Source organism: Vigna unguiculata, chromosome 3, assembly GCF_004118075.2.
Source record: "Vigna unguiculata cultivar IT97K-499-35 chromosome 3, ASM411807v1, whole genome shotgun sequence".
NCBI classification, from domain to species: Eukaryota; Viridiplantae; Streptophyta; class Magnoliopsida; order Fabales; family Fabaceae; genus Vigna; species Vigna unguiculata.
Window position 1 is genome coordinate 37,610,656 of NC_040281.1, and position 16,544 is coordinate 37,627,199.

The window sequence follows — 16,544 nt, forward strand, 5'->3', positions numbered from 1 at the left end:
TTTGTAATAGAGACTGGATTGGAGACCACTACGGAGTCCTCCTCTTTCTGACCGAACGTCTTTCCTCTCTGAAATTCTGAAATCCTTGGGTTGAGTTTTGGGTTTCTCATGCCCTCTTCAGTTTAGGGTTTTCCTTTCTCAGAGTTGGTAGTCGTTTAAAGGTAAGGGAAGTTAGAACTCCTTCTTTTTCTTTGAAATGGATTGTACTTATTATTGTTTTGGAATGTGCCGAGTATGTTTGATTGATGATTGCATTGAATGGGGATGAATTTCACATTTGGGTTTCTATAGGTTAGACAAATTTAGGGATTTTGTTGAATGCATGTGATTTAAGATAGATTTGATAGAAATTGAGACTGTAACGTGAAATTGAAAATGTTTTTGACTTACATGGGGCTTAAAATGAGTTTTAGGTTCATTTGACGCTGTCAAATTGCAGGATTTGCGTTTCTACATTATGTAGACTCGTTGAGGGAACCCAATATATAGCTGGGCGAGCCAAATATCTCGTTGGGCAAATTGAGTTTTCCAACTCTGACTTATTTCGCGAAATTTTGAATTCCCGCTTCGTTAACCGTCGTATTAAGCTAAAATGTTTACAATAGGTCCTAGACATATGATGCTTTGTTTTGACCGTTGTGATCTCTGTTTGGAAGTCTATAGTGAGAGCGGTTTTATTTTTGAAAGGTTCCCTTAGATTAGGTTGTTGGCAGCTTTGACCTTTGTCACTTGTTTAGTGCATAACTTTTTCTATAGGTACCCAATCAGCTTGATTCTTTTTCCATCGAGTTCTTGATTCAATCATCTTTAATTTGAATGTAAATACAAAATTTTTGGAGCTTTACACAAGCTGCGGTTTTTTTTCTAAATCCCAAATTGTTTGCATAATGTGTTGTTTAGTTGGATTGGATAAAAATGATAAGAATTAATTATTTTCCAAAAGAGACATATGTTGTATGGTTTCTAATATGTGTTTTCAAATTCTTGTGTGAGAATATAGGAGATTCCATGGAGGAAATCCTATTTGATTTAATTAGTAGTGTGTTCATTGATGTAAGGAGTCAATACTAGAGGTTTATTCTGATACTTTAATGGTCATTCAAGACTCATGTAGAGTAGAATGAGTCATGTAGTGAGAGGGGCATGAGGTCCTGTCTTTAAGAACAACCCCAAAATTTTTATGACGGTTAAAGTGACTAACCTTGTGTAGTAGGATGAAATTCATTGACAATGACTTTGCAGGTAGCAAAGGCCACTACAAGTGCAAAAACCATCAAGAATCATACATCAAATGTCTAGATCCGGATAATTGAGTCTAGAGTGTCATATGTGATGGGTTAGTTGATATTGCTTAGCTTGGTGTAATTGGTGCATTGTTCTACAAGTCTTTTTAGTGTTATATATATATATATATATATATATATATATATATATATATATATATATATATATATATATGTGTGTGTGTGTGTGTGTGTGTGTGTGTGTGTATGTATTTCTTTTTATTTTTGCAATGATCACCAGATTTTGGTGTGAGCAGATGTGGAAATTCTTAGAAATCGTTTCGATGGTGGAGATGTCGCTATTTAGATTAGGTGGTAGTTATTGCTCTTTGAAGAACTCTTTTGAAGAACAATTCTAATTGTAATTCTTTGCTCTGTTGAGCAATTCTTTTGCCAAACTATTTCATGTTTAAATTCTGTTTATGGCATTGTTCTGTGCCTATGGTACTCCTGCTTTGGTATATTTTGGATAAGTGTAGAAGGTTGATTGTCATATACTTTTGTCGTGTGCTCTACTTTATATTATAATATGAAATGTCTTATTTTAATAGTTTTATACTACTAAAATGAGATGTTACATTGTATAAGTACAAGAAAATTCACATTTGATTATGTATTTATTTTAGGTGGACTAGCAATATTTTGAAAAAAATGGAAGGCATTTGATTGTTGCATCTACATGGAAGTTGAATTTATAGCATAATGTCATTATTAAGGCTGATTGACCATGAAACTTTATTTGAAGTTTTGGAATTGTCAACAACGTTGTTTGACTATTAAAAATATACTATTAATTTTGCACCGTTGCTTTTCTCTAAAAATGACATGTATTCTAAAGATGTTAAGTATATGGAAGGGAAGTACTTCACAATAAAAGAGGAAGTTTGGACACAAAAAATATCAATAGAACATATTTGAACAAATATATGATAAATAATCCCTTAATAAAGAGATTTCTTTCCAAAATATTTATTGAACATGTTGAAAATATAAGATTTATTATTAAGAATGATCGTTTAGTATTATATTTATTTTGTATTATGTTATTGATATTTTTATCTCAATTATGATATGGTTTTTATTACCTAATCTTTATGATTGCATACACAATTGTATCATAGTAATGCAAACAAGTAGGGTCTTAAATAAAGTAAAATTTTGTTGGATGAATTATGTGTGTCTAATTATCTTCATATTAAAGAGAAACTAAATTTGTGTCACATGAAAGGACTATGTCAATTAAGTGACATATAATCACCATGACTTGAATTAGTTCATGTTCTTAATTATGAAATTATGATATACCTAGTGACATGTCTTAGATGATAATTTTAACTAAACATAATTTTAATGGTTAAGTCACCATAGTTAATTTCTCCGCGTATTATAAGGTAATGTGGATGAGCTCCTTTTCCTCTCACATGTGTATTGCACCACTCTCATTTTACATGTGAAGAGATGATATAAAACAATTTGACCCTCCTAAATCACTAATAAAATTGTCCTTGTCTTTATTCTCAAAAGAAAAAGTTGTCAAAAAGGATGATTTTGACAACAAGATTGGGGTCAAGATAATCCCCCACCCTTGTTAAAATATACCATTAGATGTACCAATGTAAAAATAATAATTTAATCACATTATATCCGTAGTATTTTTATTTATTCATTCATAAAGTATACAGTTTTACGTCAGTCAAATTAAATAATATCATATTTTTATGTCTTATATGAGTCACTCAACTTGTTAAAAGATTGATAAATAAATAATAAATGACTAAATGATAAATAAATCAAAAAATAATCTTTTATAATAAAAAATTTAAAATGGTTAATACTCACATACTTTAAACAAGATTATATATATATATATATATATATATATATATATATATATATATATATATATATATATATATATGCTCTTTCTAAATTTTATCTATAAAAATAAGAATGAAAAATAAAGAGTTAGTTCATCTTATTCAATTATTTAAAAACAGAGTTGCCAAAATGGGTTGTCCGACCCGGCCCAACCCGGCCCACTACAGATTGGTCATTTAGTGGACCAACCCAACCCGACTCACTTATTAGTGAGTCAAAAAAATTTGAATCCGACCCGACTCACCACGGGTTAATGGGTTAAATGGGTTGACTCATTAGTCCACTTAATTAAAAAAAATATATTTTATTTCTTAAGTCTAAAATTATATTTCGGATTAAAATTTAAATAAACTTGAATACAATCTCAATATAATCCAAAATGATGTTAAACTCCAATACAAACCAAAATAATAAATAAAAATACAAATTACTATCTAAGATCAAAACATTCTTGTGACTTACCCAATCTTTTATTGAATGCAATACTTTTTTCAGCAAACTAATTATATTTTTCTCAATAATTATACTTTTATTAGTTGAAGTTAGGTTTTCAATTGCCAACCCACCAATGTGTTTGATTAAAAAAAAGCCAAACATTGCAAAGTTCAACATAATGTGTGTCACCATGCGGGTTGGTGGGCCAACCCGATCCACCACGGGTTCAACTCGGATGAGCCGAGTTCTTGGTGGGTCGGGTCAAAAATTGACCCGTACTAAAATTTGTAAAAAAATTTCAATCCAACCTGACCTGAACATGTAGTGGACCAGGTTGGTCCACGGTTCTTACCTACTTTGACGACTCTATCATGAACTACCATGAGTATCATTATGTAAAGAAAATGTACAAATACCCTTCTTCTGACGTATGTGAGAATTACTAATTTTCAGGACCTGATTTTGATATTTAATTTTATTTATCAGAGAAGTATTATAATTTTACAGTTTCACCAAAAATATTTACTTGGTAAGCATTTATGCTTAGGAGTAAGGACGGAAATAAAGTAGCTTTATGGGAAATTTCATATTATATAATTAATAGGTCCTTTGAGATGCACAATCCAAAAGTAAGAAGTAAAGTTGTCGAATTGTGAAGGGCACTTTAGTTGAGTAAATTAAGGAAATCCTTAGTGTACTCCCAAAAGTGATGGGGGAAACGGCTCCAAAGGGACCAACCAAAACATAAACTTTAGTCTTAACCTTCATTCTCATTCCCTTTTCTCTCTTTCACATCACATATGGATCTACCCTTTCTCTCTCTTCTCCCATCTTTCTACACTCACTTCTCATCACAACAATTTCAGCAAATCCTTCACATTCACATTATGGCATCAATAAACTACACCGCAAGATTTTGGGTTGAGAGAAACAAACAGGCATATTGGTGCGGAAATGCAAAATTTGTACCTTGATCATACTTGAAGATAAAGCTTAAAAAGTAGCATATGCTGGAATATAATGATTGCTATTTCATATTAAGAATCCGAGGGACCAATTATGGAGCGCATTAAAGCAGCTTTTAGCCAAACCACATGGGGTTCAGCTCTGAGACTAAATCGTAAGGTGACTAGAATTGGAGTTGAAATTAAAGAAGATTTTTGACTAATCTGTTGGCGTTATTAATTTTGAGAATTGAGTGGGGTGTGTTGGATCTGGGTCGTAAGTTAGCTGGGATCCCAAAATTTACAGCATCGACATGATTTCGTTGGTGACAGAAAACAAAGCGAATGCGAAAATGGCATCGATGATTTGACGCACCATCTTAAGATTTGTTTGTATTACACACACCACACACTTTTTCTTCATAAAGAGCTGACACGTGACACTAGGGAACTCCATAACCAGATAAGCATTTCCAATAAAAGTTAGGGTACAATTACATGAATCTGATTATACAAGTACGCAACTTTGAAACAAGACTTTATCATAAAAAAATGTGCATAATGAAAAGAAGGCAAGAGAACATGCACGCACCTCATTCCCCAATTGCCTTGTCCTTTTAATTTCCTTCTCGTTGGTGTCATACTCTCTCTCATCATAATTTTAGTTGCTTGCCATAACTTGGCATTTTTGAAGTTATTGTTTGGCACCATGGAAGCAAAACCCCACTGCGTAGTAGTGCGCCACGCATGAGTGACACCAAGCAAAATATACAACAAGATAAGATCTTCAAGATGAGGTGTCACAAAAATCTCACTTCCACTGCTTTCAGATAGCTCCAATTCTTACATTCTTAAAAGAATTTGAAAGTTCAGAGGGCAATGTGCATGTAATGCCAAAAAATTCCAAAGTACTTCACATCGTCCTTTGTCTAAGTCTGAAATGAGACCCACAAAGCTAATAACAGCACATGCAAACATACAAAACAAAAGCCATTGGTGGTGTCACCAGTTTTGCACATTTTTTCTTGATTAGACCCAATAATGACACCTTCAATTAAGAATCGGGTACATTTGAAAACAAAAAGGAGAAAAAGCTACAAACAAACCCAATAAAATTCATTTCTTATTTCCAATTTCAATCTCATTTGATTTGCCTTTCACAATCCCTTCCTTTTCTGTGAAGGAAAGGCCCTGACCGTCAAGTACCGCTTGTCCCTATTAGGCCACTCTAGTACAATTTCCCATCTATAATAATGGCAGCGTAAAAATTTAGAATAGTATGAAAATTTATAAATAATTAATTATGAGTAAAAATAAGAGGTGGAAAGATGAATGCTTTATAACTTTCTTAACCATACATAATAAACAGGAAAACGGTATTTTTATTATTAACACTTTATTTATATTTTGCCTCTACAAACTACAAAAAAAATAGATACATTAAAAAAATAGACTTAAAATCTGGCATCCTCGAAGCCATGTAAGTCACTAACTCTGTTCATGGACTTTCTCATAATAGCCACTTTAGCCAGTTTCTCGGCTACTCTCCAAGCCGACATCGGCGTGAGCGGCTCTCCTTTTTCCTCGAGCAAACTGCTATCGATTCTTAACTTTTGGCTCCTCAAATCGGCTTGTTCGGCTTCAAGCCAGCTCAAACACTCATCGTCTTGTTTGCGGCTCAGAGAGGCTCGAGCTGATGATATCAAATGAAGCGCGCCTGACACATCATTGCGAGCCAACAACCGTCTCGACTCGGCTACTGCACGAGCGCTGAGGTGGCAACGCCTCAACCGCTCGATCCTGGGATCGCACGATCGAACAGTGTGGGGTCGCGGAACGATTAGCTCACGCTCCTTGGAATTAACAAGCTCTTGAGTGAAGGGGTCAAGGTGGGAGCACCGTACGGATATAAAACGGTGGTGGGACCCACGAGAAGCTGTGCCAGCTGGCACTTTTAACTCCACCAGCAGTTCTCTCTCTTCCGCCGCGTATAGATCGCCGAGGGCGACTGAATCCGGCGAGAAAGCATCGGTGCAACCCTTGGCCACAGAGTATACGGCAGCGATCTCCGCCGGGGCCGAGCGAGGAGCTAGTTTTAATTCAAGTTTGAAGTCCTCTGCCACCACGCTCAACAAATTCCCCACGCGTGTAGCGAAATCGGAGTCATGCTGCGAGTCGTCACACGCGCCATCGTGAGAGTATTTGAGGGAACGCACCGCGAAGCGCGTGGTGGATAACCGCTGATCCTCGTGGCCGTTTGTGAGGAGAATAATTTTGGCAACGGTGTTCTTCTGGCGTCGATCTTCCAGAACCTTCGCCGCTTTCTTCAGCGCGTCGTTTCTAGCCGGTGTTCCGTCGCGCTGGAGCTCGACGGCTGCAAGCGCATCGACGACTCGCCGCGCCGCCGTCTGACCGCGGCCTGTCATCCTCCGCAGCGGAAACAGCCTTTTCGAGGCACCAGAGAATGCGACGATGGAGAGACGGTCGGCAGAGCCAAGCGAGGAGATCACAACTTCCATCGAACGTTTCAGCATCCGAAGCTCTTTACCGGAGACAGTGTTTCCGACGTCGAGCACAGTGACAAGGTCCACAGGCGGTCGACTAGCCGCCGCTTTGCGCGGCGTGGCCATCACCTTGAACAGCGCAACATATGTCTCGGAGCTCCGATTGGATGCCACAATCGCAGCCTCTGGAGCGAAGCTGGCGTCGATGTTTCTGGTTTTGAGCGATGAGGAGACATGAAAGCTTTCTGGTTCATGGTTTTGTTCTTCCTCCTCCTCCTCTTCTTCTTCTTCTTCGTTCTCGTTGGATTCAGGTATGGGCTTGAAACGCGAGAGCGAAGTTGGCGACATGAGTGGCTCGTCGTCGCTGTAGTTGTTTATCTTAAACGACTTAGTCGTTTTGGTGTGGTGTGGTTTGTTTTCATCTGCGGTTTGAAGTTGGTTCCAGTTAGCGTTGCAGACGGGGCAGGTGTGGATTCGGTGTTTTTTGACGTGAGCTGCTATGCATGGGAAGTGAAAGACGTGAGAGCACTCTGCAGTGAAAATTGCCTTTCCTTGGCCGGTTTTCACGGTCTGCGTGCAGATTCCGCATGAGCTCTGCACAGAGAAATTAGAAGAAAGGGTTAGAAGAAAATTGAGAATGAATAAAGAGCGTAGAGTAAAGTGTGGGTTGATTAATTACTTTGGATAAGCGTAAGGGTCTCGGGGAAGAGGGAGTGAAGAGGTGAAACGGCGTGGGAGAGGGTGTTGTAGCGTTGTTGTTGTTGTTGTTGTTGCATTGGTGCTTGGAGAGTGGTGAATTGGTTCGGCAACGGAGGGTGGGGCGAGACTCTGAGTGTGGAATTGACGAGGGAGTGGAGAAGAGTGAGAAAGTGGAAGTGATTTTGGGAGTTGGATGGGCGTTCTCGTAATCACAACTGTTTTCTGGTAATGGGTTGGTGTTTTCGGGCATTTTGTTGGATGTGCAAAACGTCCTTCTCCATCCAGAAACCATGACTCTCTGGATTTTGATGCTTTTGTTTTATGGAAGGGTTGAAACGGAGAATGGCTTTAGCACTCCAAAGTGGCTGATAGAAAGGTAAGAGAAAAGGAAATGGCAATGGACTAGACACAGGAGGATACCACTCTTTAACCTTCCTCTTGTCTTCCTTTCTTCCCCACCAATCTATTTATAAATAAATATTTCTCTTTTTCTTTACCCTTTTCATGTCAATTTCCACTTTCAAAAATATCATCCATTTCTTTTTAGTTTTCTTTTTTTGCTTATCTATATACCACAATACCTCAATTTATTTAATCATTTCTTTCTGTTGAAAATGTATAATAGAATCTATTTTTTTCTTTTCTTGATCTATTTTTAATTGGGGTTGTTGATGGCAGGTTTTCACATGGATTAATAAATCTGAAAAATACATAAATAAAAAATAGTCTATATTTCAACTCTAAATTTAAATCAGAAGTGGTAGTGATTGAAAAAGAGAACAAACACTAACACTTAATAGTATTTTTGCTAGTTACTTAAGCTTGGTTTGCATTGGCGAGTGGTATTAAGAGAATCATGATTTTTACTAACACAAATTATATAATTCTTGTGCATAAAATTTTAATTGTGAAATCTTAGGTTATAATAATATAAGGACAGAAAACACTTTACTATGTGTATGTTGAAGTGAGTTAGATTCTACTCACACAATCTCATAGTAAGTGCCTTCTAGTTATAATAATAACTATACTTTGAAAGCATGATTTTCTTTCAAGTCCATAAAAATATTTTGCAAAGAGAATTTAAAAACAATAAAATCGCCACCAAAGTATACTAATTATCCACTAAAGTAAGAGGGTTGCTTCAGATTTAACTAATGTGGTAACCAAAAAAGTGAAGTTGGATATATATATATATATATATATATATATATATATATATATATATATATATATATATATATATATATATATATGTTGATTGAAGTCAACACCCCCATCTTGCAATTGTGCATTTTATCCAATTCCATGTTGTGGACACACTGACCCTTATAAAGAACAGTGCATGAGATGAAGAAGGATTCAACAGGTGGCACAAACCTATCTTCTCTGTTTTCTCTGAGAATGCACATGGGTTGCTCTCATTCATCACTTTTCCCTTAATCTCTCTCACTTTTTTTCCCTTTTCAACAAAGCTATAATCCCTCTCACCAATTTCTTTTATTCTTTTTAATTTTCAAACTTTATAAATAATTTGCACCCAAGTTTCAATGGCCTTTATTGTGGTGCAATATTGATTGACGAATCGAGTATCCAACTTTGACATCTGGTATATATGTTCTTAATTTATGCAGTGATCATTCAATTAATGCTTAAAGTTTAGTTATGGTTGCAAAATTTTCAAGCTGAATATATACATTAAAAGTGAATTTAAGGTATAAGATCTCTTTCATACTTTATAACCCTTCTTCCTCAGTGAATTTGGAGCTGAACTCTTCTGAATAATATAGGCTCTTTAACTGGTCAAACTATGTTAGTATTATAAACAGAGATATCTTATACATTTTTGTTTTAATTTTGTCTGCTGTGTTTCTAAGTGGATAGATGAAAATAGTTTTACCAACCAGTGTCTTTAGAAAAAAATAAATATAAATTTTTCTTAAAAAGTTCAGTTAAAGAGCTATTAAAGTTGTCATAAAGTATAATAGTTTTTCTTTTTTGTCTAAACAGTATCCATATATAAAGCACTACGTAAAAGAATGAATGTTCATGAACAAAGTGAAAAAATCTTTTTAAAACTTTAAATTTATGTTAGCTAATTTTTACTTTTGTGATAATTTTTCATCAAAGCGAAAGAAAGAAAAGACAAAAATGAGAAGCCATGAAAAGAGATTGATGCACTTCTGCATCTATTTTTTCTCTCTTCAATGTCTTTTTGTAAAATTAATTCGAATAGTGAAATTGAATTTATAGATCCCCTTACAACTCGATCGCTGGATGGGAGACAACCAACCAGTTTCATCAGACGGTGAGTACCGATCGGTGACATTATAAGAACCGATTAAACTCCTAATTAGCTTAAACAATTCACTAGACGAGTTTAAAGAAAATAATTATAAATATAGGTTAAATATATTATTATTTGTACATTTAATATATATATATATATATATATATATATATATATATATATATATATATATATATATATTTAATATTATTTTGACCAATGTCAGATCTTTACCAAAAATTTTGGAGGGACTAGAATAATATAATTTTTTTATCATTTGATTGGACCATTAGTATAACACTTTAAAAATAATTTTTCTATAAAACAATTGGATCGTTAGATTGGATTATTAGTATAATGCTTTAAATACTTTAAAAGATATGAAGAAATATAATTTAACTTGTTTTCATCTTCACGTGTAGCTTCCCTCTTACTACTCCTACAAAATAAATTCATTATTTTATTCTTCATCGATATGCTTTTTTTTAAATATACTAAAAAATATTTTATCATAATCTAATAAAATATTGAGAGAAATAAGTATTAGAAGAAAAATATGTTATAATCAAGTCACAATTAAAAATCGGTTATAAAAAAACATATAATACATGATTTTTTTTCTTCTATAATCATAAAAAGTAAGTATACAAAAGGCTCATGAGATAAAAAATAATTTAATAACTATTAAAGTAATATTTCATCATCAAGTAAGACAAGAGAAAGTTACATTTTTTTTCTTCGAGAAATGAAGGAAACAGATGAGAAATGAGAGCAAACATAATGAGTATGTGTCTAACTTCATTTTTTCTTAAAAAAAAACATATGATAGAGAGATGAGTACAATTTTGTCAAAATTTTAAAAGCCAGTGACGGAAGAAAATAAAAAATATTTTAATAAATGTTTGATTTAATTACTCTTTTGGTTATTGTTTCCAAAAATATAAGTTGATCTTCCACTTCTTTTACTTTCAATTTAGTGGCAATTTGATATTTTTATACGAAAACAGATATTAGAAGACTAATTAAACCTAAATATTTTTTTATTATTTATTATTTATTAACATTAAATATTGTATTTTATAAAATAAATAAAGAGACACAATTTAATTATCATCAATTTTTAAAATATACTATATATAATTTTAAAATTTTCAAAATTTTTAAAAATTAAAAAAAATGGATATATAATTTTGGAAAAAATCAAAAATATTTGGGGGGGCCTAGGTCCCTCCCTGCTCTTATGAGGCTCCACCTCTGATTTTAACAGATCGAATTTAAACTAACTTAAATATCAAAATATCTTTAAATAGTACGGTTGATCGGTAACGATCAAGTTACTTACATGACTCGAGTGAAAGTAAAAAATGTTTAAGTGAATATTTAAACATGATCTTGAAATAGAAATAATTAATCACCTAAATGTTTTGTGAAATTTTAAATTCACAGAAGAGAATCTTGGATGATTCCCATTCAAGAATTATGAAAAAGAATGTTTAAATTATGTTTTTGTAGGCTATGTTTGGATACAAGTTTGGACACTTCAACATACAAAATTTAGTTTATTATTATGTAAAATTTTACATCTGCATTTAATACTAAACTGAAGTTTTAATTGGAAGCAATATATGAGTTGTTTTCGAAAGCTCATCTTTTTTAGTGTTTATTATTAAACAACAACATCAAGTAGAAGTACTTTTCTTTATTTATTAATATTAAACAAAATTTCATATCAAACTATTTCTGAATAAAATATATTGGAACATGTTTTTGAAGGAAACAAATTTATCCAAACATAATCACATCGTAATACACTAATTTTTATGTTTAATTCAAACTTATTCTGTAAATTTTTAATCCAAATGAGCATCAATACATTTTTGTCACACATAAAAAAAATTGGAATAATTTCGTTCAACTGAATTGTATATTGTATTCGATATTTTATAATATCTATTCTTTATTAATTCAAAAAATTATTTTAAATAAATATTAGTTTAAAGTTTATCTAAAAGATATTCGAACTATGATATCTTGACACTTAATAAAACTATACAATCAATTACTATTCATTATTTTGTCCTTTTTTTTTTAAGTTTTACAATTGCAAACGTTTGCTTTTTTATGATTCTCTTACCCCTAAAAATATATTGTCAAGCGATTGTTTAGATGTTAAAAGATAACTTTCAAATTGACTACCTATTTTTAAGAGGATTATAATCATTTAGAAAAGCTTTTATAATTATAAAAAGAAAGATAAAATAGTAAATATCAATTAATTATATAATTTTGTTGAGGTCTAAGATGTCATGACTCAATCAAGGCAATGCTAACTTAAATAAATAAATTATTAAAAATAATAACCCTAATATTTGCTAAGGTGACACTAACTTTATTTATTTTTAATATTTATAAAAAATATTATCATTAACATTCACTTAGTTGACACTAATTTAAATAAATATAGAGTTAAATATGTTTTTGATCTCTTAATGTTAAGTAAAAATTGGAATTAGTCCCTTTTCAAAACATTGACTCAATTTAGTCCTCCAACTTAATGCATGAATTTAGTATTTTTTGTGACATCCTATTTTAGTAGTAATATAAAACTAATAAAATAAGACCTTTCATAATAATATTCAAAAATAGATAATTCAGTGTACAAAATATATTAATATAGTCTTACAAAAGGTCGGGTTAAGAAAGTATTATTTATTCACTTAAATTAAATCAACAATCTCTATACATAAACTAACTATTACTAAAGCTCCTTAAGACTTTTACCTACTCTAACTGATAGCTCCTCATCCTCCAAAGGTGTCTCTAAACATGCATCTTCCTCTGCTTTCACGTGGCTAGATTAATTTTTAAACAAAATAATATTGCTAAACAAAATCAAATTTTCAAGCAGGAACCAATTCTAATTTTGCATTGTGTATGTGGGTGTGCGCGTGTGTCTGTGTACACGCGTACGCGTATGTGTGTGTACGCACGTACGTGTGTGTGTTTGTGCGTGCATGTGTGTGTGTGTGTGTGTGTGTGTCTATGTGTGTGTATGTGTATCTATGTGTCTATGTATTAGGTTACTAGATAACTTATGGATACTTAGTTAATTTAAACGGGGAGGAAGATGAGGCGGGTATGGGATGCGGGTATGGGATGCGACAGATATGTATATACCCATCCTCATTTCCATAACCAATACTGAATCAATATAAGAATTCCCTTCAAAATGGAGATGAGTTCGAATAATACTCACGGAAACATATTTATTTGTCATCCTTAAATAATTGTGCAATTATGGAAAAATCTACCTTATCTCTATCTTATCTCTATGAATCATATAAAATATTCAAGTTAATTGGTGTAATTTTTTCTCCAGTAATAATTTGTTTAAATTTTTTTTTTCTTTCTTTTTAGCAATTTTAATTTTCCTGTTGTAGGAAATTCAAAAAAAATTAATTCTCAATGATGAAGCATTTATTTATTTTTTATTTTGAGAATTAGAATAAAATTACAATCTCTTAAAAATGGTGAGACTAAAATCGCAAAAAAATAACTAAAATAAAATGACGAAGAAGAAATTAAAGAAAAACCAGAACTTAACATGAAAAATATCTTTTTCCCTTGGACATTTATTTTGTTTCCATTTTATGTAGCCTATAGATGGACGTATGGTTAGAACTTAAGATATTCCTAGAAACTGCCAACAAATATATACACATAACTTACTTACATAGATCAAATTGCAAGCAGGAATAATGAATTCCACAAATCTGGTGTAGTTAGGACCAACCATTTTATTCTATATTCTGCAGAATGAAAGGGTTTTTTTTCAAGGTTGGTGAGGATCTGCAATAATTGGGACACATGTCATGCCTCATAAATGCTACCATTACTACCAACCAAATATGAATCAGTCTCACATAGTACACTATAATAAAACATCTCAGTCTATTAGACTTTAATAAAACATCATGCATTATAGGTAAAAAAACTATGTGTCTCTCACATAGCAGGTCCTAAGGAGTAGTTTTTAGTCTTCATCAGCATATTACAACATTTATAAGGCAATCATTTTCAAAACGACTGTCAAGTGGTGTCGTATTCATTTTGGTAGAAGGAGTTTATGCCAGAAGTAGGTGTAAGCATGGGACAGTTTTGGCCATCAGAGTGTACCACATCGGGTTCAGTATCAATAAATTGTGGCACAGCAAAACGATATATGCACACAGAATGTTCTCGTCACATGCTTTTCAAAAAGCAAGACAATTAAGGATATCAGGGACCTTTAATTTCCGACAGTGACACCCAGTACCACAATGTTTCAGCAGTGACATTGACTACCAAAACATGACGTTCCGTAATGGCGTGGTTTCAGAAGAAACGCGTGGACTCTTTGCATCACAACACGAAGGATAGTTCAGAGAGAAACATTGGTAACCTTAGCTTAATCCACGGTTCGTGTTTATGGTTTTCCAATGGGCAATGTGGCAACTTACGACACATGAATCAGGGAACCCCCCCATCGTGTGTGTGGTTTCAATTTTGATTGTCTGATATAAATGTTTTTGATGAAAATCTTAGGAACAAAATTTGGAGGATTTTTTGTCCTTTTGATTAGCGTTGTCAAATTGTCGTCCAAAAAATGTTCTGAGCACCGTGTCAGAGCAAATCCTTATCAACAAACGAGGGAAAATCTAAAAAATTTCAGCTTCCAGTGCTGATCTGTGTTTGTTCTTTCTTCGCTTGTACTTCACTTGTGACAAAAATTAGAAGACTCTAGAGTATATGGGTTGAAAGAGATTGATGATGCTACCAACCAGGTTTAATTCTTGGATATCTTTTGGAATGTTGCTCTTCTGTTAAGTAAATGGACTTACTATATTCTTTATGACATGCAATGAGACTGAACATGCTAAACATTTAATGATGGTTTGTGTCATACTCATACACATTAATATTTAATTGCTGGAATGATGAGACACATCAGATATTTATCTAATTCTATTAAATCTTAGCTACTCAATTTCTGAAGACCAGAATGTCTCCATAATAGAAAGGTTGGAATCATTTTTGAGTATAGTGGAAAAAATTATGTGTAAACTCCAATTACTTTGAAAGTGACTTCTGAACCAGCAACAGCTGTTTCAAAGAAGAGGGTCATTTCTAATTTTCCAGAGGTAGAAATCTTCACACCAATTATTTAATCCATTAGTGGCTGTGGTGAAAATGAAAAGTTATGGATAATGTGGTTGGACTCAAACTGAAATATGAAAAAGAAAAATTTGTTTCTGGTAATGGACTCAAAGAGTGTCCAGTGTCCACTAAGTTCTCAGTGTTCAATCCTCTTCTCATTTCCGATCAATCCATCAGGCTCTACTTTTTCCTGTGAATGAAAGGGATGTTTGTGAGGAAAGGGGGAAGTTTCAACTTCCTACAATTTTGAGTTTTATCACTCGGCATTTGCATTAAGTTGGCCAATAGTAATAATGTACTTGCATGCAGAATTTTGTTGTTAAAAGCATGTCACTTCCAATCACTGTTGTTAGACTGTGGTGCTTTTTGAATAAATGAAAGGACCAATCAACTCTTCTTTCTGTTAGAAAGTCCACCCAGTTATCTATTTCAAAAGAAGAACGTAATATTGATTCCCACCAAGTCATCCACTTTTTATGGTTCTCATATGCTCCTAAGACCACTTTCAGGAATTCCTATTTTGTAACTGTGATGCTATTTTTCCCACATGACCACCACCAAAATTCTATTGCCATTTTTTGTGTATAATGGAAAAAGCAAAAGGATTATTTCCTTCAATTTACATTCCCCTTTATTGTAAGAATATCCAGAAGTTATTGAGTTCATCCTATAAGATTAACGTCCATTTATATACTGTAAATCTGATTAGGATCGATTTCAAGTGATTCTGATAAACTTAATTTAATCTTAAAAAAGTAATGTATACGGTGAGATATGTATATTCTCCCTTGCTTTAGATTTATCTTAATTCTAGTCGATATAAAATTTACAATACTAAAATTTTATCAGAAAAACTAAATCTGAGTACAACACCTTTGTAAGAAGAAAAAATAGATCATATTTCTAATACATTTATGCATAACTACCAAATCTTCTAATCTATTGCTCCTAGATACATTTATCAAAGTCTCTTTAACCACTATCATAACACAAACTTCTTCTTCCTGTATAATATATACCATTTTGCAACCGATTCTATATTTTAATATTTAAAAGATGCACGCACTAGCATCAAAAGCTATGTTTTTGAAAACGTTGTGTTTCCTCCAGACACAACATCATCATATGTTCTTTTCTTTGGCTCTCCTTAATTAAATTCAAATAAGCATTATTGAATCTAGCTAGAAGAAACAGCAAACCACCATCAATGTATCTTTATCATTATTATTCTATGCTTTTGGTTAACAATCAATCCTGCACTAGTCCAGGAATAATTCGAATGCACGAATCCACCCTGCATCACTAACAATGCTTA

At 32.9% G+C, this 16,544-nt stretch overlaps 1 protein-coding gene across 1 annotated transcript; it reads right to left on the reverse strand.

Moving 5' to 3' along the window:
- Positions 1 to 5,873: 5,873 nt before the first annotated feature.
- LOC114174923 (E3 ubiquitin-protein ligase WAVH1-like) lies at positions 5,874 to 8,209 on the reverse strand. The gene is made up of 2 exons (XM_028059655.1): positions 7,724 to 8,209; positions 5,874 to 7,638 (listed from the first exon to the last, which is right to left on the reverse strand). The coding sequence occupies exons 1-2, from the start codon at positions 8,033 to 8,035 to the stop codon at positions 5,995 to 5,997; spliced, it is 1,956 nt and encodes a 651-aa protein (XP_027915456.1). The 5' UTR covers positions 8,036 to 8,209; the 3' UTR covers positions 5,874 to 5,994.
- Between the last annotated feature and the right edge of the window lie 8,335 nt (positions 8,210 to 16,544).

Coding starts and splice junctions, on each gene's coding strand:
- LOC114174923 (XM_028059655.1), bottom strand. CDS start 8,035: ATGGTTTCTGGATGGAGAAGGACGTTTTGCACATCCAACAAAATGCCC. Junction 7,639..7,723: donor GACCCTTACGCTTATCCAAA/GTAATTAATCAA, acceptor TTCTCTGTGCAG/AGCTCATGCGGAATCTGCAC.